General features: G+C 38.4%; 1 protein-coding gene across 3 annotated transcripts in view; it reads left to right on the forward strand.

Annotated features, from left to right (window-relative positions):
- The first annotated feature begins 1,236 nt into the window (after nt 1–1,236).
- LOC135476497 (SAM and SH3 domain-containing protein 1-like) overlaps nt 1,237–26,874 on the forward strand; it is an 82,945-nt gene continuing 57,307 nt past the window's right edge. For all 3 annotated transcript variants that reach the window (XM_064756536.1, XM_064756552.1, XM_064756543.1), the window contains exon 1: nt 1,237–2,056. In XM_064756536.1, the coding sequence (XP_064612606.1) occupies nt 1,556–2,056 (501 nt within the window). In that variant the 5' untranslated portion in view covers nt 1,237–1,555. The remainder of the gene's footprint in view (nt 2,057–26,874) is intronic.

The raw sequence follows: 26,874 nt of genomic DNA on the forward strand, positions 1-26,874 counted from the left end.
TGTACGTAACGCGCCATGCATGATACAGCATGTAAATCTTGCAAATTTGCATATCGTTTGAACTTAAGCATCCTGATACTTTATGCATACGGAACAATGCGTATTATCCTTCTGGATTTCACTTTGAAGCCAATCCCTTTTATTTACGACAGGTAAACAGCCTATTATAATATACATGAATACACTTGACATGAAAGTCCTTAAGATGGCTTTATATGTACATTCACATACATGTACACGTTCTATACCCATGTCTACAGTCGTATTTTTACACCAATTCGGATATGTCTAAGAATAAATTATAGCCTCCCTACGCTGCGTGCAACTGTGTCAATCAATACTGACATTCTTTAAACTGACATAGTTCAGATGTTGGAGTGGCATGGCAGTGCTTTCTCTAAAAACAAATTCCGCTGTATATTGTTGTTTTAATAGTAACATCTTGAGCAAGACGACGCTGTGGGGTTTCGTTTCAAATACATGATAAGCATGTGGGAAAACTTACAAAATTCGAAATTGGTAAGACATGTTTTTTTTTGCACGAAGGGCATTTACGGAAATAATACGTTTTCACAGTGAAATATGCACGGTGCTATCACTTTAGGTTCACCAAATCAATCTACTCAAAATAAGATCGTATGTAGTCCTCTTCAGTAATATAAATATATACGGTCTGATTCTGATTACATTTATACAAAGGTACCGATAGCACAATGTCCCATTGATATTCTATGATTAATCATCATTGCACGAGAAAAGTAAGAAAACATCAGTGAGCAATATAGAACTGCATTATATAAATTTATTGCAAAAACATCCCACTATAATGTTTAGACATGCAAACTAAATCGACCGACATTCTATTCAATCACGTGTTGGGGTGCAAATGTAATGTCTTTCCACGAGAAATTATTACCAATTAAAGCCAAAGGACATCGAATCACTTTCGCCTTGCGGCGGTGGCTTCGATTAAAAACTTCGAAACGCATAATTTATCTGATATTTGTTAATTAATTAAAAGCCACGGCCGTGTAATGGATCGCCATTGTGCATCAAACAAAGGATTTTCGAGGCTGACCCATTTTTCAGTCGGCTAGCCGGCAAGCACATGGTTTTGTTATTGTCACGTGGTTGAGTTGACGGTTGCGCGCGCAGCCCGCTGATTGGTTAGCCTGAGGGTGGGTTGTGTGTTCATTGAATGAGTTCAGACTGTGGTGAGACTGGGAGAGAGAAACACACGGGTCTGTGCTGAGAGAACGAGACGGGGAGAGGAGTTAAAGAGTTCTGCGTCCCCCAGTACTTACAGAAAACAGGCTAAGACGGCTTGGCACATGTCTACCACTACAATAGTCACAGCAGCGGTGATCAGTTGTGGCCGGAATAGCCCAGTGGGCAGAAGGAATTACCCCACGTGCGCTGGCTGCCTTAGTAGTGCTGTGGCCAGGAGACATTGTCTCAGGGGCGGGCACGATACTTTAGCGCCGTGTACATGAACCTCGACCGTAGGTGTGTTGTACGGCAGTGAACTGCATCCCCACGTGCTCTTAAGTGTCAGATGGCGGATACGGGCGACTGCATCGTGGAAGAGTGGCTTCGTTCACTCGGTCTCGTCATCTACACGCAATCTTTTCTCGACAATGGTTATGACGATTTGGAAATATGCAAACAAATCGGTGAGCCCGATTTGGACGCGATCGGAGTGATCCGACCCGAGCAGAGAGCGATTTTGTTACAGGCCGTGCGTATCCTAAAGGAAGAAGGCGGGACCGCCGTGTACTTTACCCTCGAAGACGGCAAGTCGCACGAGAATTTCACGGATGGGGACGACGACTCTGTGTTTGCAGACGTCGGGTCGTTTACAAGTCCTCCCCCCTCCCCTGTGAAACAGAAGCGTGTTGGAATAGTGCAGCGACTGTCACAAGCACAGCGCCTAGAAACGCAAGAAGAGGGCAAATGTGCCCTGCTCATTTACCCCAAAGTTCAATTAAAATTACTGCTAAGGGATAAACTATTAGAAGATGGTATCAACTTGGCAGCTTGCCCCTATACCGGGCCGGTAAGTATAGCATTAGGCCTATATTGAATTTCACTCTTATAATTTGACAGAGTTCATAAAAGCTTTCAATTTAATTAAAACTGTCAACACATGTTGTGATGTTTCGTCACATGTTTGCACACGTAATATATAGTGTTTACATTTCTTCAGGGGCACGACACACATAATATGTGGAACTGATACTTAAACAGATTTAAGTGTTAACATTTGTGTAACTTTGTTGTAGTACTGATACACTCACTGTGCTGACATGTATAAATGAATTCAGTCAACATGTAAGAATGGAATAGCTAAGCGGCACAGAGTATGTGTACATACTGTAATCTGTGTATATTCTAAATATACCTTAACCGATTCATTTGCACAGACTATATAAATACCCAAGATATGCAGATACATCATAAACATATTACCATACTGCTTTTTTCTTCTGCTTTGTAATGAGTAGCCTACAGATGTCAGCTGTAGGGTTGTTTTACTTATAGTTGTACAAACGTTTTTATACTGGTATAAACAAGGAAAAAGGGAAAGGTATTCTAGGCCAATGATTTAATGCTGTAGGGACTTAGAGCCCTTTCCATGCATCCAGCATTGACACCTACCTTACAGGCTGGGAGGCCTTTGATATCTGCGGCCTGTTGTGTCGAGATAAAACACTTTCTCACTTGACACAGTAGGCAAGGGATTAAGTACTCTGTGTGTGTGACTAGTGGTGTATGTAACTTCTCTGGGGGGCTGGGAGTTTTACTGTGGAATCTGTGTGCCCATATAACAGGCTGTCCGACCTGCCACAATAGCAAGACTATGAGAGGTGTCCTGCTAAGCTGGTATTAGCTGTGAGAAGGGAAATGCCAGCTGGCATGGTCAGTTGATCATGATGTACAGATAACATAGGTATTAAAGGTTGCCAGTTGAAGTGTGCTTCAGAGATAACACAGTGTGCAGCATTATCACTTATATACTACTTGATGTTTTTATCCGTATAAATCAACTATAGTGCATTGATAAGTATGTGAGGCGGATTGTGAGGCTGTAGGCCTGTGGTGCTTCTTGTTGGTATTCAGTGGCTGCATGGGCACGTTTGCATCATTGTAATTATTACAGGCTCGTTTAGAAAGCATTGATGATGATGATGATGATGATATAATTAGTATTGATGTCAGACTTATACGTAATCAGCATAATGCATGGCTTGCTTTGCAGTGCAAATCTACATCTGGAACGCCTGAAAAAAAATCTAAATGAAGTGTTCATTAACATAGGTGGACATTAAAAACATTTTTCTATGTATTATAAAATACTCGTGTATAAGAATTCACCTATTTATTCTGTCCCTACTGGCCTTGACTGGTTACTTTCCACTATAATTCTGGCCACTGTGGTACAAGTGAAATATACTTGAGTATGGCTTAAAACGCCGATGAAATACATGAATAAATATTAAACGTGTCAAAGTCATTTTAATATTCTTACTGGGGAAACATCATAATAAACAACTCTACCGATATATTCTGTACTGATTACACACATATATATTTTTTTATTGCTGTCAGCTACTTGGGACGAAACCTTTGATATCCTGGCAGTAAGAGAGGTGTGTATTGTGTTTCAGTAGGCTGCAAGCTATTTGGTTTAGATGCCACTATAAAACATGTCAATTCTGCCAGGTTGGGGTTGTAGGGTCCGAGCTTGTATGAGAACACAGTGTCATGCTAACCCTGTCAGGGTGAGAGACCAAGCCACACTCCATAAACTTGCCTGCCTTTTATACCCATCCATTAATTGCTGCGTGGGTATGAGGATAGCCTCTAGTACAACAGCATCCAATCTCATCCACTACGATTTATAATACAATTAGACCTGCTCTCAGTTTTTATTGTTCCCGCAATGGTAGGAACAAATGTGATGGAGAGGACAAAACGATGGCATTTGCTTGGAAAGGTGGCAAAAAACTTCTCCAAGTCCCGAAAGGAATGATTCTTGGAAACGACCGTTTTTTCATTCTTCTTCATTTCATAAAGCTGCAGTTTTTTTTTTTTTTTGTTTTAAATTCATTTTTAAGAGGAGCAGTCGTGAAAATGTGTTTTTTTTTTCTCAGTTTTTGGTATTGTATGATATTTAAACAGATCTCATTGTTCCCAGCATAGCATTGATTATTTTTCGGTATCAGTAATTGGGTGTATATTATATGTAATTATATATACATATACATTTCATCTTGACTATTATTTGAGGTGCATATATACATGCCTGGTCTATGTGTCCATTAGTACGGCAATTAAGTACTAAAAATTAACAATTCAAACAATTCAAACAATTCAAACAAAAGCTTCTTGTTGAGAAAGCAGAGTTCTGTGTAGATGCCCGGTTGGAGTTTGCACAGTATTGTTACCATTGTTAACCGAGTGTTTAATGCAGTACAGTGATGTGCTTCAGTCTTTGATCTGCTTTAGACTTATTGGTTGTGCCCTCTGATTTATTGTGTTGAGGAAATCAGGTAGTCTATACTACTAGGCTGTCAGTGCTTTGGGGAAAATGGATTTTCTGACAGGTATAAGGATCGTGCGATAAGTGTCATTAGTCACATCTTGTCAACTTCACCTGAAAAATGTGGCCTTTGCACATTGAAACAAACACTCAGTCGTTAAGGTTGAAGCTGACCCTTGGTCTCAAGTGTCATCAACTTCTTTAAAGTCAGCGGCTTAGATAAGGATCTCGGAGAAGGCTGTCAACTTCCCAACCCTTTTTCCACCTCACCCCACCCTGTCACTAAGGTACAAAAATCATTGCAGTGATTCTTTTGAGTGATTATTGTAAATGCAGCACTGGTAAAATGTGAAGGATTGATAAATGGTATAGAATTGAGGGATGGACTTATATAGAGTAATAAATGGAGTAACCATTTTTACCCAAATAGGCTGTACCTCTGCTGTATACTTTTAGTAAAGTCCATGTTGGATAGCTGTGTCATCCAGCATCAAAATTTAATATGGCCATGTTTGTCTTCTCTACATTACAAATGTCATCACAATATTAATGGAAGATAGATAACTGAAAAAGTGCTCTGTTCTCGGATTCATTTATAAAAAGGATTGCTTATATACCATTGATTCCAATTCAAGTAAGAAAACTTACAATAATTAAGCAAAATTAAGCTGGTGTGGACTTATGTAAATGAAAGTCGTTTCATATGATCATACAAATGTATGAATCTAAGGATACCTTGTACGCTCGAATGTACTGTAAGGTAAGGATATGGTTACTGCTGTACATTTACAGTCTTAGGATGAAAAGGTTCTGTCTATAAGATACAAGGAGGAAATAGTGACGGTGACAAGGAACTAAGGTAACTAAACTTCAGCCTAGACGTGTGATCAAGGATATTGTACTTCACTAGTCTTATTGTGTGTGTGTATGCAAACCGTTTATGGATACATGTACATTTATTGACTGAAGTTTTACTTCAAACCCCAACCCCCCAGCAGGGCAAGAATATAAGGCCTTTGTGGGTTGGACTGGCTTGGATCTATAGTATCGGGAATCATCGGGCCTTTTAGCGGTAATGATTCGTATTGTGGGCCCATGAATGCGCGGCAGCGGAGTATTGGGACGCGGGATGAGGATGAGACGTTGTAGCGTCTCGAGATCAATGATTACACGTGCTCGCCTCGCTGGAGTGTCGCGTCAAGGCCCGCAGACTGACAGCGAAATAAGTTCACCCTGCATTGCCATGGCTCCGAATCGATCGGTCGAAAGCACGCAGATGTTGACTTCACAAGCTGCTGAGGGAAAAAACACAATATTGGTGTGCATATCCGGTCTGGGAAAGGGCATGGCTAATAGGGGAGTGGGGTGTCTTGAGCGAGGGAGGAGAAGGGGCAAGTGCGGCAATACTGGTTGGATAATACCGAGAAACATGCAGAGGCGGACACTTGCCTTAGGGTACTCAATCTAGCATGGATATTGTATGGCCTATCTAACTGGAGCAAACATCCATGTAGTGTCATTTCCAGGCATTTGTTTGCTTTACTCTTGTTCCATCAAAAATGAAAATCAGAGCTGGGATGTTTTGGATTTGCAATGCAAACAGAAAATGTGATGATATGAGATACATAATGTTTACCGTTGGTTGACCTGATGTAATATATAGGGCATATTAAGCTACCAGCTGTGCAGTTCACCAAGGCATGTATGCCTGACCTGTCATATTCCCATTTAAACTGCACTTCACACGTCATGTACTAAACTTCATTTAGTGTTTGCCTCGGTGAACGGTGTAGCATGCTATTCAGTGGTGAATACGATGAAAAATGTACATACAATTCCCCAAAAAGAACTATATATGTAGATAATCTTCATATACATCTGGTGTGATTTGATGCAGTTAATTAGTATTTATGAAATTGAACAACACGTACATGCAGACAGTTGGATAGCTTTAAAAATCTGAATGTTTGTGCTAAACAAAAAAAAAAAAAGAAAATGTGATGACTGCAGTTAGAAGCATCTATTTAAAACAATGCACTTATTACTCACACAAACTTCAAGTTTTTAAAGATGTATTTATAGTTGACTCGTGTGTAAGCTGATTTATGGTGTTTGGCTCGTGATTTGGTTTATCCTGTACCTGGTACATTGTGGCTGGACTAGCCGCCCAATTGTACAGGCCGGAGACATTGGTTACAAGACTAGTCCTACTGCCCTCAGCTATAAATACAGCCCTCATCCGAGTCCGTCTGCTAGATTATTGTAGATGATTTAAGTAATGATCTGCCTACAAACTGGACGGAAAATGGAGGAAAATCAGTTTTCTGTAGCTGGACTAGCCCGGGGTGACTGAGATTCGGGGGATTTAGTCAACAGACACACTTCACCACACTTAATACCTCGAATCCTCCGGCTATATTTGTCAAGCAAGACAAAACTAGCAGTGGTCACCATTGACCAACGACATATCAATAGATGGATTAGCCCCCTAGGGGACGGCAGATTAAGGAGCTTGACTGGACACCACAGATCTGAAATCACCTTTTTCTCTCCGAAATTTGAATACCTCTGCAAACAGACTTAGATAAGAGGCAGCTGGTGTTTCATTGAATAGGCCGGCTTTAAAAGTTTGTTTAGGTGGCCGTAGATGTTGTTGTTGTCAATATTTCTGCGGGTGCTGGAGTTAAGGTTAAATTTAAATGTTTTCGGCTGTGGCTGTGGTGTGATATTTGCTAAGCAAAACTAGGCCCCCCTATTTGCTGAGAGTCTGTGACCGCTGCACTGTGGTGCCAGCAGAGGTGTTGACTAGGGCTGAGGTTTCAACCAGGACTGGAACATTGAGGGGCAAGCCTATCAGGGCAGATGACACAGGCAGGGGTCAGAGCTCTGGTGCTGTTCTATAACAGGACCTGGAAACCACAAATTCCCTCCTCCCCCTACCTCCACCCCATTATTCCTATCTTAGCCTTGCTGTCATGCAGGGTTGTTGGCAAGAAGGAAGTTCAGCATGGCTTTTTGCAGTCTTGTCACCCAATGCAGAGGAATCAAGACTACAAATGTGCACTAGGCATCAGTTTTAAACTGGTAATAAAGGACAAGATTTCATGCAAGTTTAATCTGAACAGATTGTTTTGTTTAGAAATAAAATTAAATTACATCACAATTAAACAACTTCTGCTGTTTGATACACCTTCAAACACTATCCCTCTAACATTCTCATTGACTCAGTATTAATTTGAAATTGCAGCATGATGAATTCTTTATTTAAACATGTAGATACTTGTACGTGGAACCTTATAATTTTTAGCAAATATAACAACTTTGTTAGAATATCTATGCGTTACATACTTAAAAGAACTGTGTGTTCATGTCAATATACCAAGTAAGTTTTGTGAAAATTCTGTTTTAACTCTGATCAGATTTTGTGTAATGCAGTATCCTGAGGCTGTTACCAGATAAGGTACTTGTTATTTCAACTAAAAGACCTTGATGACCTCAAAGCTTAGCAAATAATAATGAGAGTTCATAGATACTAGGCCATGCTACAAGCTAATGAAGGCCTGTCATTAAAGAAAGTGGCAGGGATTGATGTTCAAACTGCAGTTGATGCTGAAGAGGAGAATTAAATGCAGCCCAAATGCAGTTACTTTCCCATTAAAACTGCAGCTTTGGACGTACATATATTCACATCTATTGTAAATTCTGAATTATATACAATGTATATGATATAGGTTGGACCTGTTACCAGTTGATTTTTTCAATCCTTAATCAGCAGGGAGCTTTAAATCCCATATTTTGCACAGGCTACAGTGGATTATTTGCTTTATATAACTCGAGGTATGCATTTAACTGGCAAAGAGCCTCACATGTTTCGCAAACAACGCCGAAATAAACTGTTGTATTGCTCAAGGCTAGGTTTAAGTCAGGTGCCAAATATTTGCTGTTAGTACCTGGACTCTAGTATTACAAAGCTTATCAAGGTGTGAAATGGCTTTGATGTGCTTTATGATTCGGAGAGTGGCACGGGCCATGGCAGGTGTGAGCTCTAGTCTGGAGCTCAGCCACACTTCATAAAAGCCTATCATTGAGTTGGCTCTTACTGTGAGTAGTTTGATACCATTGTTATCACCGCTGCAGCAAATTGACTGTGTCAAGATGACAGGCATTCCAGCAGACCAGCGGTCAGTCCCATTATGACCACTGTTTATCACACTTTGTCCAGTTTGGTTGAAAAAGAAAAACAAAAAAACACAGGACCCTTCACTGGACTCTTTCGCTTCTGACAAAGACATGCCCCAAGGGCCTTCATGGGAGCTGAGCCCAGCATCGCCTCATGCCACTATAATTAGCTGGCTTAAGCAACACCAGACTTGGTTTGTGCACAGTGGACTCACATTTGCGTCCCATTGTTGTTCCTAGCAGGAGCAAGGCTGTCGAAATGTGTTAAGTATACAGTGGTCAGTTTTCAGGCTTTAATAATGTGTGAGCCAGCCTGACCCATGCCTAAGCCTAACTTAGGGATTCAGCACTCTAACCCAGAGTCAGAGACATTTTTATTAGCGTGTGTATTTATTGCTACATGAAGGTAGCTAACCACCACTTGGTAAGTTGCAGCAGTCAAAGCTTATTGCACAGAGAAATTAAAAGAGGAGACTAGTTCTGAAACCGAAGGTTGCCGTTAAGAGCAGTTAATTCAGACACAGTTCTTTTTCTTCGTTTCTGTTTGGAAGTAAGCTAGAACAGCTGTGACAAGCTCATTATTTACTTTTAATATTAAATATTGCATCCACGTGATAACTGATAATTCTTCTGAGCCGCTCTTGTTGTCATCAAAGTGATTGTGGTGTGTGCCCTGGACAACATAAAACCTGGGATTACTACCTGGCTTTGTGAACCTCTCCTGCAGCTGACGGCATCTCAATGACCTGAAGGCTACCTGTCACAGGTAGCACATACCTGAAGGGTGCAGATCAACAGATGTTATCAAGAAAGCGATCAACAGATGGTATCGCGCAGATGATCGCTCGACCAGCAGAGATAAATCTCTCTAATCTGTCATCAAACACACGGTCAAAGTAGTAAACATTTTCCCGCTGAAAAACGTCAGGTGACAATCTGTCAGTTATCAGGCTTACCTCAAGAAACTCATCAAGAAACTCATTGGAACACATTAAGCACAGGAAATCTCTGCTCAGATAAAAACAGGCATTAAAAACCTCCCCTCAAACAAACCTACGATAGCTGACTCTAATGATGATTGATTTTGACATAATTACCTAATTATCATACTTTTATTTTACTTGCATTCACCTCTCTCTTATCACATTTCCTCTCAATGGACTATAATTTTTTGTTGTTGTTGTTTTTTGTTGTTTTTTTTTTTATTTGAGTAGCACTGGGATCGATTGTCATGCACAAAAAACAACACGAGGGGAGAAATATATGTGACAAGTTACTTACTGTTAGACTTAACTAGAATGCTTTATGTCATAAAAAAAATACAAACGTTCACATGAATGTAAGTGTCCCTGATTATCAGTCAAACCCCTCTGCAGTCTTGTCAGTTAATAATCATACATCAGCTGTATACTTATTTCTTGAAGGTGCCGAACACTACATGTACATATTAATTAGCTCATTTGCATTTGAGTACCATCAAGTTTTAGTAAGTACCTAATTAATTTGGTTATATTGCACCTGGCTTTTATTTACATACAGGTGGATTAGCTACTTTAATGTCAGTAGTTTCATTAAGTTAACTCTTTATGGCTTTAACTTACTGGTCTTATTTAGCTTAGGAAGATAAAATATGTAGACTGAGTCTTCTGTACATCTGCAGTGTATTTGCACACACATATTCTTGCACAAACATTGAACAAACACTTAGTGTGGTCAGAATGAAATATATATCAAATGATTATTAAATTGTTGTGACTGCTGTATGCATCAAAACAATTTCATTGAATTATGGGATAACATTTTTTTTTTTTTTTGTTTCTGGCAGCAACCTGCGGATGGACGTGGGTTTCCCCCGGGCTGTGCCCGGTTTCCACCCACCATAATGCCGGCCGCTGTCGTATAAGTGAAATATTCTTGAGTACGGCGTAAAACACCAATCAAATAAATGAATCTATGCTACTGCTGCTCTTTATTTTTAGAAACGAAAGCACTTTTGAGTATATTGGATAAGGCTTAGGAAGACGATAGCAAGGGATTGTCCAAATTCGGGAATAGCCTGGTGGATGAACTGGTCAAGGAGCTGTTTGAGAAGTGCTGAAACATCTGGCGGATCATTCCACATATGTTTTACCTGGAACGTGACATATTGATTCTCGGCAAACACTGTTTGTATAAATGATTGTTCGTCAATTTGCTCACATCTAGGCGAGTACGAGTGGCCTAAACTCTCTAAAAAAAAACTCTCTGAAAAGCCATAAGAGATGAAAAACGGAACAGATGGAAAACACACCTGATGAGTTAATATCTTTATCTTAGCTGTTGTGGTTTACTCCTGGAAAAAGCAGGATGTAATTTTTTGTAAAATGCTGTCGGAAAAAGCTTCTGTATTCAGTTCTGCTTTGAGGGCTTTGTTCTGGGAAATTTGGGGAGAATTACTGGAATCGGTGAAGTGACAGGGATGAGGTATCGAGGAATGTCCAGGGCAAATATAGGCCTCCTCAATGTCCTGCGAGTCATAATTGAAAAATGCGAAAGAGTTGAAGATGCGTTAGGACCTCTTTTAGGTAAACAGGTTTAATCTAATAAGACTCGACTGATGCTCGTTTGATGGGGCACCGTACGGGCCGTTTATGGCAAGTAATCAATAGTTAGCCAGATTTTAGACAAACTGTACTGTCTCATATTGAATAGAGCTGTCATAACAATGGTGAGTTGAACCATCTGTCACTGGAAATCCGCATCCAATTGTCAAATTATCTGAGATGTTCAATGCAGAAAACATTTCCTGGATCGTGATAGTGCTGTGCAGATGTCTGACAATAATTTACATGTACATAATTTGTAATGTATTGGATTTAAAATGATTCTTCCCAGAACATTTTAATATATTACAATCTATGAAAAATGAAAAAAAGTAATTACATCCAAAAAACTCCAGTAAATCTTACATATCTTAAATATGTGACCTACAAGGATAATTGTCAGTCAGTGTGTGAACATTGAATAAAGATTTGCGAATTGCAGTCAGATGATTGTCAATACATGTAGTGTACAAGCAAAAAACAAAATGATGTTAAACTTCTTTTTAAAATTTAAATTTAAAATTGAAATTGTTTTTTTGAAGAGGAATTAAGAGCTAAAAAGCTCTTGGTGTTAGTCCACAATGTCTTTATTGTCTGAATGCCTTTTATTTTTAATATGGATTGCCTTTAGAATACAAACTAGCTAGATGATACATTGGGTGCTTATTGCTATTATCATTTGCATCACCATATAAAACTGAGTTTTGTCAGCTTGGTGTATAGAGCTAGAAGCAGCATACTGATTTTAAATGTCAAATTAGGCAAGCAATTGATCAACGGAAAATCTTTTTGTGTCGAGTGAGCCTAGTATTAAAGCGCCTACCATTCCCCCTTCCCTCAAAACCTAGCTCTTAACATGATTCACGGGTGTTTTTATTATAAATGGACAAGTCTGCACTTTTTGTGCTCATAAAAAAAGAAAAGAGAGGAAAAAAAGGAGAAAACGTTATAAATGGGCAAGTCTGGACATTACGAAAAAAACCCCCAGCAGAATTCATGGTCAATTACTGAGTTTACAGCAAGGCTGCTTTACAAAAACGGCTGAAGTCTGCTGGCTGCTGGCCAGTAGAGTTTGTAATTGTTCCATTCTGCATCCCTGTAGTTTAATACATAGACATCGACTGTAGAATATCCAAGTAACAACATTGTCTGAGTATTGTATGTCCCGTAATCCTGTACCGTTTATCCTTGCGACCCTAATGTTCCTTACATAATACACAGCCAGACGGCTGCTAAGGGGAATATTCCATAGGTCACTATCTAATCTGGATAATTGATCGGTTTATGATGATTATTATGCGACATGACTCTCTCGGCTCTATTAAGTTAGGCAGAGTAATAGATTTTCTGCTGGCCTTATGTACATGTGCATGAAATGTATGCAGTCCTGAAATGGTGTATATATATTTGCCTGTTTACAAATGCATTTACTCCTCCCAGATCTTTATAACATGTTGTAAATGTATTCCTACTACATATAATGAATTAGCAAGACTGTTATGTACCGCTATTGCTAGATATATCTTAACCTGCCAAAGGACTTGCACAAGTTGATTTCTTACATTTACTTGCGAAGTATAATCATAGAATTGTGCTTGGAGATAAGGATTTTGCTTCTTGAAGGATTAATATTGTTTAAGAACATTTTGAAAGTGATTATGTTGAAACATGGAATACATATATTTTCACAATGTTTGTGCTTAAAGTTGTTTTTTCCCCCGGGCTCTGCCTGGTTTCCTCCTACCTTAATGCTGGCCACTGTTGTATTAGTGAAATGTTCTTGAGTATGGCGTAACACCAATCAAATAAATAAATAAATAAATAAATTAAAATTGTTTTCATTTCTGATTATACAGAGAAGTGACATTTGTTTCTTTATGACATACAAACATTTACATTGCTACTGCTACTGATATTGTGTTGGGGAAGGCCTACATGTTGTCAACAGAATGATCATTTTACACCAGGCAATTACAGATATGGGAGCCAAGGTGCTTGATAAGCGCTAGGTTCCGAGGGTCGCTTGTGTAGTCATCAATTACCAAGTCCTCATTTACTTACCAGATTTCCTTGTAACGTAAATCGCCAGTGTGCTCATATAACTTACGTTTAGGAAATCAGTTTACATCATATATAAAATTGGCGAGGAGGAAATGCACAGATGCATATGCAGTTTTTTGGGTGGACTTTAAATGTGATGTCGAGATTATATGACACCTCTTTCATGCCATACATGTATTTATGTTATTTGTCCAATTTCATGTAACTGATATGTTCATTGCGTTACGGAGGGCGTAAACCAAGTTGTAAATTAAGGCAGCACTTTGGGCACTTGTGTTAATTTTTCAATGTTCAGTTTCTGTGAGCAAGATATTTTATGGACAAATGTAAAGTTAGATAACCAGCAAATAACGTGCAAAACCAACATGTTTTACTGTGAAGTTTGTGAACAAAAAACACCAGTGAGTAATGCTTAGTTCAGATTTAGAGGCATAAAGCTTTGATGGACACCCTGCTTTAGATAGCGAAAACTTCCAAAAGCTCCATAAACCAGTCCAGCTTGGACCATTAACGAGATAGCCACGCAGTCAACCTTTGGAAAAAAGCCCAGAAGATGCGTAACCCAAGAAGAGTTAGGAGTTCCGACTGGTGATTCACATAGAACTTTTTCTTACATGTGTATTGATAAATTGTTCGGGGTTGGACAATCTCAGCTGCAAACCTATACTGCAAATTAAACGACCGTGCTACTGGAAACGACAGGAAAACTCTGACGGGTTTGTTTCTCATGCCGTGTATCGTCCATGGTTATTTTCGTAGGCCGGCGACCGTACAAAGCTTTTTCTAGTGGCTGGCAGAATCGATACAAGCCCGTAGAGCCAAACAGAACGACTGATTGGAAAGCTAGGGTGATATATATATATGCTGCAGTGCAGAACTCAATTGGTTGAGCACTTGTCTCACAATTGGCTTTTAATCCCGCCGGAGCGCACTCTCTTCAGGCTGCCCTACACGCTATTGATCACATGTTAAGAAGGGTAAATTGGTACTGGGTAGCAGTGGTATACAAACTCATCATCTGTCTGGATTTCTGGTCTAAGGCTAACTTCTTATACAACTTTGACAACCTAGTCTTCGATGTCTCTCGACCCCACCACCCTCACCCCCCCAATAGCACAGTTGGTAGAGCATCGGGGAAACGGTAGATCCAGGGCCAATCCTGGGTCAGGTTACATTTAAGACGGTAAAAGTGGAAGTTGTAACTTCCTTGCTTGGCGTTAACATGAAAGGATAGTGCAACTCGTATCAGTATAACGGCTCAGTGAAGCAGCACTAGATAAAAGAATGGTGGAAATCCGTTACCTGCACTCTAAGGACTCCTTCGTCGTCATATGACTGAAAAATTATCACGTACGACATTAAACCAATCACTCGGTCACTCACTCACTGTTGTGGATGAGCACAATGGCAATGTAGTCTTAAACAGAAACTAGCGTTGTGGTACTTGGGAAAGTTCATGTCAGCACCATGGGAATTAATACTACGACGAAGCTTAATCCGTGTTTGTAATACTTACACTTGAGTAACAAGATCAAGAGGATATAGGGTTACTGCAGATGTAGCACAAATTGAATAACCCGCTGAATGCTACAGGCCTTGAATGGCTGGGATATTACAGCTAATCGATGATTCTTGTTTCTAGTGTCTATACATACTGACAAGTTAAAGTACATATAGGATATATCGTGGGAGCACTGAGTGCCTGTTGCCAGGCATATAACGCAGAAGCCTCGGCCAGGTATCATTAGGTAAAGCTTTGATGGGAATTTCATCATTAATGTATCAAGCGTGGAGCCATCCTGTCTATTCAGCTTGGTTAACTATTGAGAATTAGATGTAATCAAAGGTCTACTACACATTCAAGTATAACTATATAGATTAAGCTGTTGACGGCTCTTTTTGTATACAAAACATGGTGTAATTTATCCACATGCTGAGTCCAGAGTTGAAAGGTTGCTGTTAATTTAACAACATTTAACATTACTATTAAAGTGTTAATAAAAACAAAGTGGATTTCTTCAAATACTTCAAATATAGTGGATATTGATAATGTAGACGCTGCCATTGTATAAGTGAAACATTTTTCAGTACTGCATAAAACACCAGTTGAATAAATAAAGAAATGTGATGCAGACTAAAATTGTGACTGACGGCAGAAGCGTTCAAAACAAATGTCCATAATCTGAATCTAATGAAACTATATTTGTGCGGATCAATATGGCTAAGCATATCTTATGTGTGTGTTAAATGAGACTTGTACCTCCATACATTATTTATGGCATTATTAAACTGCGTGTAGGGCTCAGTCTGTGCCATTTCTATTTTATTGTCAATTAAGTAAGTTCCTTAAAGCCACGCACAGCCAACACTACATCATTAGTTCTGTTTTGCCCATGATAATGGGATAGTCTGGGTTATTAATACATACGAAAGTTAATAAAACCTTATGGCTTTATGAATTTTCAGTGTAACTGGCACTTTTTCTCAAAATGATATTAGAATTTTTTCGTTGCAGTCTCAGATTCTTTGTCCAAATACATGTACATCTCACATTATGGCATAATGTGACATAAGTCTCAATATTTCAGGATGGCTGCCTGGCTATCCAGGGAGTCTGCGATTCTTGATGTTTCATAATGTTTTTATTTTTTAGTTCGAATCAAAACCTATGTCTTCTGGCTTTAGTCTTAATTACGGATCTATGTATATATATATATATATATATATATATATATATATATATATATATATCTTTGAGATATATATACATGTATGAGTTTGATCTGTTATTTCCTCCAGACAGTGTACGCACATGGACAGCTAAATTATTGATCAGAAGTAAGATCAGGTTTAATTGGCAGGCTAATTAGCGTACCAAAATGTCTCCGCCACTCTCCATCTGCCACAGCTAGGAGTGGAATTGAGTTAGTAGAGGTTGTCTTAAACCACGTAGCCTTCAAATCCAATTTGGACACTCCAGTGATGCTATTTTTGATGTGACACTGTCAAGCAGACCAAAATAATCTTGGTACGCCTGTCACCTTTGTCAGACTCATGGAGAATTGCATCTCCTGATATAACGAGAAACGAGGATGTCGTGGTGTGCAAAACCTTAACTGCCACAATGGGAGAAATGAAGTTCGTAATTGAGAAAAAACTTGGGACGCCCACTGTCATTTCAGGAGACAAGCGCTCCTTCAGATATGTAAATGCAGAAAAAAAAAATCTTAAAATGCAGCTTGCAAATTTTCTAAACATGGATTTTATTAACGGACAATATCATTGACTGCACATTCAGTGACCAGTGTACCAAATATATGATTAATTTAGGATTTTTTTTTATTCCAGTGAAAGTCAATTCCAAAGTATCTTGAGTATGCTTCAACAGGCTTGAACATATAAAAACGGGACTATTTTCTTTACACAGTATATAGTACATTTTCAGGGAAAGACTCTGAAGGATCTGACTCCTTACTTTGTGTATTGTGTCACTGTTTAAACACCCCAGTGGGTGGTCTCCAGTCAGACCATTTTTTTCTTTTTACCCAGATCTGTTTCCCAGAGAAATTGAAGACAGTACTATATACCACAAAGGTCCCAGTGTCCGAGTTCACAGCTTATGCCATACAACAGGTCGCCTGTCTGTATTCTCTAGTGCAGATTTCCACTAATTATAGAGATCTGATTTCTTCTCTTGTTAAGTATAGACAGCTTCTTTATCGGTCGGCTTTAAAGTATATCCTGTCAAATCAAGTGTACGGTAATATTAGCCTTTTTAGCAAGGTTAAATTAGTCTCCACTTATGATTATGGTTTTCTTTTGGTTGTTGTTGTTGCAATGCAAGGCGTGAAGAAGGTTAGCTTGAAGGTTGAAGGCATTATTGAATGTCTCTTTGATGGGATGTTGCCACCCAGTCATTCTCTCAAGGCTAGTTTTTTTTTAACCCATGCTTTTTTTAACATGATCTAACCATTAGCTCTCAGCATGGTACATTGAATGTCACTGAATGGTAATGATGCAGTGTGTGGGAATCATCTATGCGTGCCCAGTGGGCCATGCACTATCTCCATGTTAATGCTGGCATGGGGATTCGTTTGACAGGAACTGCAATATATGGCAACTGTGCACAATAGCACATTTGTTGGTTTAGTGCAAAAATAAAACAAACATTCCCCAAAAGAAAAGAAACCCATTTGGAATAGACAATTGGCTCGAAAACTGTTTAAGTCAAGGTACAGCAGGCATGGTGAAAAGAAAATAAACCTGCACTGTCAAGTATAAACGTATATTTGTTATGCTTTGTATAACAGAATGGGTTGTTTGAATTGCTTACTAGCCATTTCAGCACTAGCATCTGCAGTTGAGTGTGAGTGGTATCGCAAAGTTAGATGTATTGAGGTATGTGGTGGTTAAGCCTATATAGAGTAAATTTGAGGGTTGTAGAATTTTAATGCTACATGTAGCTATCGTCAGTTTGCTAGATAGAGTTATCAACGCTCAAGATACCTGTGACTTTCGGAAAATTAGATCTGTTGAAGTTCCTTATCATGATGAAGATCATCGGATAATCTGTTGAGTTGATAATGGTCTAAAGGATTCTCCTGCCTTTTATACTTTAACAAGGACAGTTACTTTCCCACAAGACAGATGAGCTCGTACCAGTGACGTTAACCTGGTTTTTCTGTTAGTTTGACTGAGTTATTCAACTTTGGATTTACATGTTAGTTTTTGCCCTTAAGTGTTATGGCTGCTATTCTCTCTCCTCCCAGGCTGCCATAGTTTGTGACATTAAACATCCCACTTCTGACACCCTTTACATTAGTATTTCTTTTCTCCATAAACCCCATTTAAACACAAGTTCTCATAAACATGTTTGAAAGCAGTGTTTTTGGTTTTGAGGAAAAGCAGATTTAATTGTTCAGCGTGGATGTCATTTAATAAGGACTCCGAACTATGAAAGTATTTGCATGGAAGGATTTCTTACTTTAATCTGGGTACTAGCATTAGTGCATAAGGATTTGGCAGTAATGTGTGCTTGTCCAGCATTTGGCACATCTTGTTTTTTTTTTTTTTTTTCAGCTATTTTTCATCCAAGCTGCAAATTTGCTGCTCCGTAACATCCGTTGAGAAATCCATGGGTCAGCATGTTGTTACATCTGATTCATTCTGTTTTGACGCCAGAGAAGTTGCTGATGACCATCGGCAAGATAAGGTTTTTTGAAGTTCAAAGAGAAAACTGATGGCTTTGACAAGACGAAACAGTTTTGTTCAACAAGTTTAGAAAAATAATATTTGCTAATTTTCTCGGAGATGTAACTTGAGACAGTGGACATGTGGATATAATTTTTGTGCTGTGTACCAGACTAGAATATAAGTGTTCTATTAAGTTTACCTCTTTGAAGGTGGCAAGTTTGTCTCTTTGAGCTTTCACGCTGTTTTCTGGTTTGTGAAGGCACTTTCCAAGGGCAAACAGCCAGACCAGAGTGTGAACTTCATTCTTATGGTGTCAATGTGCGACATCTTTGGTGTAACTTTTGTGAGTGCCATTGCTGGGTTGGATGCCTAAGGTTGACTCAGCAGTGTTAGAGCCCAATTCAGTTGTGCTCAGAGCCATGTCATTTCTATAGACATTTCAGTGCTATTTATCATGAAGCTTATGGTTAAGCAAACACACACATACTCTAGAAGCTAGAGTAAACAAGTATCTGGCAGAGGAAAATCCCTTTCATCATATTGAGTCAATTTTGACACTTCTTTTTTCTCCTCTGCTCGTTGATGTGTGGGCTCCCCTGTCCTCTGTGGAACCTACCTGGGGTGGAGACATTCCTCTCTTGGTAGTTTATAATTTTTGGTGTTTGACGGGAGTAGTGAATTGAACTGTAATAGTTCATAAGTGTTTTAGGTGAGGTAAAGAAGACATATATGAATCTTTAAAATTGATGTTAACAATAAAAATGAAAATAAAGACCTTGTGATGTCAAATGTAAATGTTAATCCATAGGTTTATTATGCTTTTCTTTTCACCGGTGCCTTATTTTTTGGGAGAGGCCATTTTAATTACAACTTTTAAATAATTACAGGTCTTACATTTTTTTTTTGCATTTTAAACATGTGAAGAATTTCTCTGAGATGACATGTTGGAGATGATTCACATGAAGAGCATGTGTGTACTTCATAACTGGGTTCTTTCATCATATAGTAGGAATGGTAACGTAGTTGAAAGTAACATTAGAAAAATGAAAAAGTCACACTGGGTTTTTTAGCACTAAGAGGACATGTTGCTACTTGCAGCTCTACGAAAGCACTTGGTGCCACAATGTTGTACTTGCCGGCTGTGTTTGAGAAATCGGTATTGGCTCTTGTTCTTTGAGATCACAATACTTGTCCTGTCACAATGGTATTATGTTACAGGGCATTTAACAGAAGCTACGGGGAAATTCTATCTCATGTTGATGGCTATCTTCGTCACTGATAGCCTCATTACATTATAGATCATGCTCTTGTAATAAGGCACAGGATTTGGAGCTGAAATCCATTGTGTCCAGGATCAGCCATATTTCCTCCCCTAGCTTTGTTTATCATTAACCATCTCTTCTGTGGGTCAAACCGTCTCATTATCCCACCGCTGCCACGATGACATCGTATTGTTGTCATTGGTAAATATTCATTTGTCTCCTAAACAGAGGGTCTTATTGGCCCCTGTGACTACAGCAGGGGTAGGGATTAGTGAGGGTAGGAATCTACTCCTTGAATGGTGACAGGACAATAACAGGGATATGGCCCTCTGGGCAAAATTTGGTAAAGGCTCAAAACCTCCCTATGAAGTTTACTTAAGCTCCCTAAGGTCTTTAGCTGAAGACTTTAATAGTTATACCTTTAGCCCTGAGGTATATTGCTGTGCGCACATATATCATGTCTCAAAATCCTGTAATGAAAAGACGAAAAACAAACATTTGTATTACCATTTTCTGCTTGGCAGCTAACCCAATGAGATTGTGGAACAGTTTTGTTTAGTGTGAATTAGCACACATATAGGCTTCCCCAAGGAAGGCCGTTGAGTACGAGGTAACATGAAGGTTTAATAGCTCTCCTCAAGCCTGTTTGGACAGAAGCATCCTAAGTGATTTAGAGCTAAATAAACCTTGGGTAACATGAAGTAATAGGGCCTGTAATGAGGATCAGGTCTTAGCAGTGTTTAGTCTGTGTGTAAACTCACAGTTTTGCTATGTGACTGGGGGCATTGTGCCAGTAACACCCCTCTGCCAATTAACTTATCACCCCTCACTCACCAGACCTCGCTTTTTTCGAATATTAGTTTACAGACACTGTGGAAGGGGCTTGCACAGTGTTGTGGTCATAAAAATGTAGAATTTGAGTCACTCCTTGAAAAATTGTAACATGTGATAGGTATTATATATTTATTTAGGAGGCTGTGACGCTAATTGTATTTATGAAACTAGGCCTTAGGAATTTGACTTTTGATATTGTTTTACCCATTGATAGCCTGAACTGTCATTTGAAAACTTAACTTTATGCTGTGTTAAACTTGACTGTTGAAACTATTTACAATAAAACGTGGAATAGAAATAGTTGACCCTCTTCAGTCAAGTCAGATTACTGATAGTGACAATAAGGAAGAGATAACACTCGCCAGTGCTCGCCTATTAAATGCTAAGGAGGTTACAAATTACAATAACAATTTTTCTGGTTTGGAATAAAGTTATTTTATTGGTGTTAAACTGTCTGTCAGGAAATTAACAGTTAACACCTTGCAATTATTTGCTGCACGCATAATATAAAATAATGTATAAAAGATGATAGACCAGTCTTGTCAGTTCAGAAGGTGAACCATGGCTTTTGATGCTGGGCATGTCATCAGTCATTTGTCATTAATTTGTTATTGGTGTCAGGTTTTTTTCAGGTAATATAGTGAAACATAATTAAGTAAAGTTTATTCCAAAAAGAAAACAAGGGCTTAAATATTATTATTTGATGTATATTAGCTTTACCTGTTTTGTCACTGCGTTTATTAGAGGGTGCCATGTACAAAAAATGACCTGGTTGATGTGTGACGTCTCAAGGAGACCAGTTTATCGTGTTCTACATCTGATAATATGCATATCTAACTAATTTTTTATAAGTACAATAATCAAGTTACACTACCTAGGTAATTGCACCATTCCACATCTTTTTGTGTAGAGAGTACAGGCTTTGAGATTTTAGAGACCTTGCCTTTTGCAGATAATCATTTTATACATATGCCTTGACAATTTTAGCATGGTTGTCTTGGAAATGCAAGACCTGCTTTTGTTAAATCATCTTATTTTTGTATGTTATACCTGACAGTCATGACCAAAACACATTACCTGATAATGTTTGTTTTGGTTTGTCAATTGTTGTATTTAACCTCAATGGCCAATATTATTGGTTTATTAGAAAATTGTTTTGGTACTTTGTGTTATCCTCAAGACAGTGTTCTTTGTTTGTTTTGGTGAGCTGCCGGATATCCTCAAAAGGCAATGTCATTACATGTACATTACATGTCCAATGTCATTACATGTACACTAGCTCATTTTTATATGGTTGTAAGATTTATTTGATTGGTGTTTTATGCCGTACTCAAGAATATTTCATTTATACAACGGCAGCCAGCAATATGGTGGGAGAAAACTGGACAGAGCCCAGGGATAACCCACGACCATCCACAGGTTGCTGGCAGACCATAAGATATGAAAGTCACCCGCAGAAGGCAATGTCCAATATTAAAACATGTACGCACATTTGCTCATTTTGGTATGGTAGTGGGATTTAAAAGCTGTCCTCAAAAGACCCCTCAAAAGACTGAAAGGAAGACCTGCTCTTATCATACAGAATGAGCCTGTGGTGGTTTAGCTGTATCTTGTGCTTAGGCTTACAGGGACTGGAGTCAGTGATGGTGCCATTCATGTAGACCAGATAATATCGGATTAATAGCATGAGGTAATGAGGTCCACACATGTCTTGAATTAGGAGTCAGCTGGTTGTGTATCCAAACCTACTACATGTAACACTTTATATTGCAGCTAAATAGCTTATGATGTATTGCCAGACTTTTGAAAGTTTTCTGGGGCCTTGTATTGGTGTCTCCACCAAGACTAGCTTGACCCTAAATCTCATCAGTATTCCGATGCCAGCAGGCTAGCAGTTTGTCAAGATAACATCTTGACTCTCTCTCTCTCTCTCTCTCTCTCTCTCTGCTTCTAGTCTTCATGAGTTCATATAGACTTACTCCAGCTAGGTTTTTGGTGTGATTTTCACTAACTTGATATACAGGAATGAATGAACATGTTCATATGTACTAAGGCAGGGGACATCTTTTTTATTCTACCCAGACATATACAGTACTATGCTCATCTGCTCTTAATCTGAGTTACACTTGTTCTTAACAAACACTGCTTTTTGAATCTTACACTTAATTGTGAAATGTGATTTTCTCCTTTAAAGACACTTTTAAGCAATTTAACCAATGAAAATAGACAGCTGTGATTGAATTTAAATATGGGTTTAAAAATGCTCAGTAAAGATTAGAGTGTTAGCTGAATGGTCTGACTGTTGTGTAAAGGTGTATTGGCTGTTTCATATTTTGATCGTCACTGATTTGAGAGCAATTTCAAAATGCAGATTTTTAAAATTCTCTTGAAAAAGGGATCATTAATAAAGTTCTGCAGTTTGAGTGTTGCATGATTTCCATTTCTCGGTGTAGTTTTTACGTACCCATATGACAGCCATCTGCCGTCTGTGATTTATTGCCTTTTAACATTATGAACCTGTGCAGTGTAGGATTTTATGGAAGTAGTGTAAATTAAAAACTAATGGCAACAGATGCTGAGGCATTTTCCATATGAAATTAAATCAGTGCTTCCATTTGCTTTCCAGAGATTTAAAAATTCATGCATTTGATGTGACATCTATTTGTTTTTTTTTTCCTCTGCCTTTGGAGCTTGTTACATTGCAAACATGTAGTGATGAATTACAGAACATTTATTAAAATTTTGGCTTTCCTCCTGTTTCTAAAGCCACAGAGTGCATTTGAGATGAATAATTTTTGAGAGTGCATGTGGCACTAACATATTATTGCTGACATTTACACATAACCAAACTCCTGACTGATAGTTTGTTAAATGAATACATGCAGCTCAAATGTTCTGTTTTAAATTAGCTACATTTACATATAATGTGGAATCATTTGCTCAAGTTTCTTATGGCCTTTTTGGAAGTTTGTTGTTGATTTTCAAAATAGTTTGTGATATCCCAGATTTCACTGAAAATGTCTAACTGGAGAATGTTTTGTCTAACATTTAATGAGCTGTATAATTCCTCAAAGATATTTAAACCAAATCACTGCAAATGTAGTTTAACGTGTAAATATGTGTATCTGCTGCTTGAATGACATACCCTTTTTCTTCTAAATTTTGGGAAACCTGTTCTGCTCATTTTAGCCAATATTTGTGTAATTCTAGAAGGAATATTGAGTTTATTTTTTCTCACATGGTTAAGCCATCTAATGAACAACATACTCATATCTACTTTTCCATAAGGCATGTAAAGAAATGTAATATTCTACTTTCAACACTACTAATATCTGTCCCAAATTTTACAAGAAATGTATATATATATATATTGCCCAGGTCTCTCATTAATCAGCAAGTTGCAATTTATTTATTAGCAGCGTGGTTTTCTCAGATTCATTTAGCCATCCAGTTTTGACTTAATTATAGGCCTGTGTATCAGATTTGCTTGGCACATGCTTGCTTCAGCTGTTCATGATGGTCAGTGTGTGTGGACCTGACATAATCCACTGGTCAGTGTAATTTATGGCTGGTCATACTGGGCCGACTGTTAAGACATTGATTGGACAATGTTGACCTCTCACTCTAACGCCCAATACACCAACCCTGTCTTGTCCACCACACTTGTTAGCCATCAACCCTACATCACTGGACTGACCACTGGTCTCAGTTTGGGATGTTAAGCTGTTGGTCAACCAGAATAAATATTTGTCTCTGTCAGAGTCTGCATCCCAAGCAGTCAGTGTTTAAGGGTCATTTGCATTAGATGGCCGGAATGCTCTTGCACTGTTCAAACCAAAGATGGGAGACAGGACCTGGTGTAATGTACAGTTAGCCTGGGAAGGAGACCATGCTCTGATTAAACAACGCGATGAGGTTTAAAGACTTGAAGTTAGGGGGTCATTGTTATTAAATATATCAAAAGAATGAGCACTCTTACATTCAGCAGAACAAAATACATGTACACAATCTTTGCACACTGAACTAGTTTATTTTGTTTGCATATATGCACTGCTCACTCTTTAAAAGTATTTTTTTGGCCTGGTATTTGTTGCATTTTCATCAAGTATGGAAAATCTAATACAATTGTAATATATATATAAATTAATATAGACTGAATAAATTCTACAGTACCATTCTACAGCATGCCCTTTTGGAGAGCACTTCATATTCCCACAAGTCACAAGTGGTAGTTAAATGTTGGGTTGAAGTGCTTTTGTATAAGTGGCTTTGGTTAATCCGAAACAGTCCAGGAAAAAAAGAGAGAGAAATTTTGTCTAAGCCATTGTCAGAAAGCCATGCCAAAGTTTTATTGCAGGACATAAAATGCCAGATGTATCACGATCAGTGCTGACTGTTTTTGATGTTCAGCTGACCCTTGCTATCTGCCATCTGTTTATATCAGAGACTTCATAGAACCTGGCAGTAAATGATAAGGATGTGGAAAATGGAGTTCTTCAGAACCATTTGGTGACTATACATCAAAGAACTGAAAGGCTGAAGGTTTAGCATTGGAACAGCAGAGATATGGATAAAAATGGCTATAGTAATGAATAATTGATGCACAACATGTACATCTATGTAATGTATAATGCCAAAGATTTGGTTGTGTTTTATCTGCATTAACGAGGGAAAGCAATATTTTGTCAGGATTTAATGGTTTTGGAAATCAGCTACAAGGAGAATTTGATGTAGACTTTGTTAATATTTTCTTGAAACGGACATTACCTGTTCCTGATACTTTTTATGAAGGATATAGCTTAATGTGATTAAATCTCCAAAGTTTCATTAGCTTGCTGTTGATTGCAGAATCAGGCCTTTGTCAAGGTCAGATATTCAATGTTCAAGGTCATGCGAACAGTAGCAGTGTGTGTTATCCATGCTGTCCCCAAGAGTGTTGACAACACCAACCAATGCTGGTTTTAAATTTCCACATGACCCCTGAACTGTACTATAAGCTGGATGGCTGGTTCCCTTGGAGCATCAGCTACATTCTCCTTATAAATGTGCTTCATCATGCAGGCCTGCTAGTCTACAGTCTAATTAGGGGTATGTAAATAAGAGCCTCTTATCTGCTGTCCTAATCACTACCCTTCATTAGAGGACAGGCACCCTAACCCCATCAGATAAAGAGACCAAGGACATACATGTACATGTACAGTTAGGGCCTGGTACATCTGCTTTCTATCCCCCAGGCTGTATTAATAACCTTTTGTTGATGAGCCAACTACAACCAATTCCAGTATTATAAACAGCCAATTCCAGTATTATAACCAAAATGTGGGCACAACAGACAAACAGGGTAATTGTTAAGAAATAAACAGAAACAATTTTGATTTTATTTGTTTGATGTACTGCACTATGTGGCAATCCTTTGCTATTATAGCATTTATGTTTTTGGTAATGTTGGAGTCTGAACTACATAGTGCTGTAATTAAAAGTCAAGATTGTGCATTTGCTGCATATTTATGTTAATGTAGAGTGCCAGTTTACATTATATAATGACATCATATTTGTATATGGTACCATGAAGCCAAACTGTTATCTGGAGAATCTGCGTAATTTTTTCTACATAATTTGCAATGAATTATGTCTGCATGAATATTGTCATTATGATGTAATGTTGCATTTTTTTTGACATGATGGTGAAGATTATGATAACTATCAATGCATTTTTTGGGGGTGGGGGGGGGTGGGGGGGTTACTTTACTGTTTTCAATCATGCAATTAGGTTATCTGAACTGGGAAATCTGTATAAATACTAGAGTGTCCCATTTATGGAAATTATTTTTATATGTCATTGTGTTCAACTCATCATGTGAAAGATAACCTTTAAAGTAACATTTTTTTTTTGGGACACCATCAGAAACCGTCCTGACTTCCATATTTGGCCAAAGCCTGGCTTGATTAGCAGACATGTTTAATACTGAAATAGTACCAAATGCACTTTGTGCCCAGAACATTTCTTCTTGGCCATTGGTTGACTTTTTCTTTCTTTCTCCTTTTCCTTCACCTGCCCAAATACTCAATTGAAATAATCAATCATTCAAAGCAGACTTTAAATCCATGACTGTGAATAATATGAAAGGTCTTTTTGTTTTTTTCTTTTTTCCGATGAAAATCCCAAAGAGTTTCCATACTTATTGAAGCATGGTTTTCCACCATTATTTATTACCTGGTC

The sequence above is a fragment of the Liolophura sinensis genome, chromosome 1 (assembly GCF_032854445.1).
Source record: "Liolophura sinensis isolate JHLJ2023 chromosome 1, CUHK_Ljap_v2, whole genome shotgun sequence".
NCBI lineage: Eukaryota > Metazoa > Mollusca > Polyplacophora > Chitonida > Chitonidae > Liolophura > Liolophura sinensis.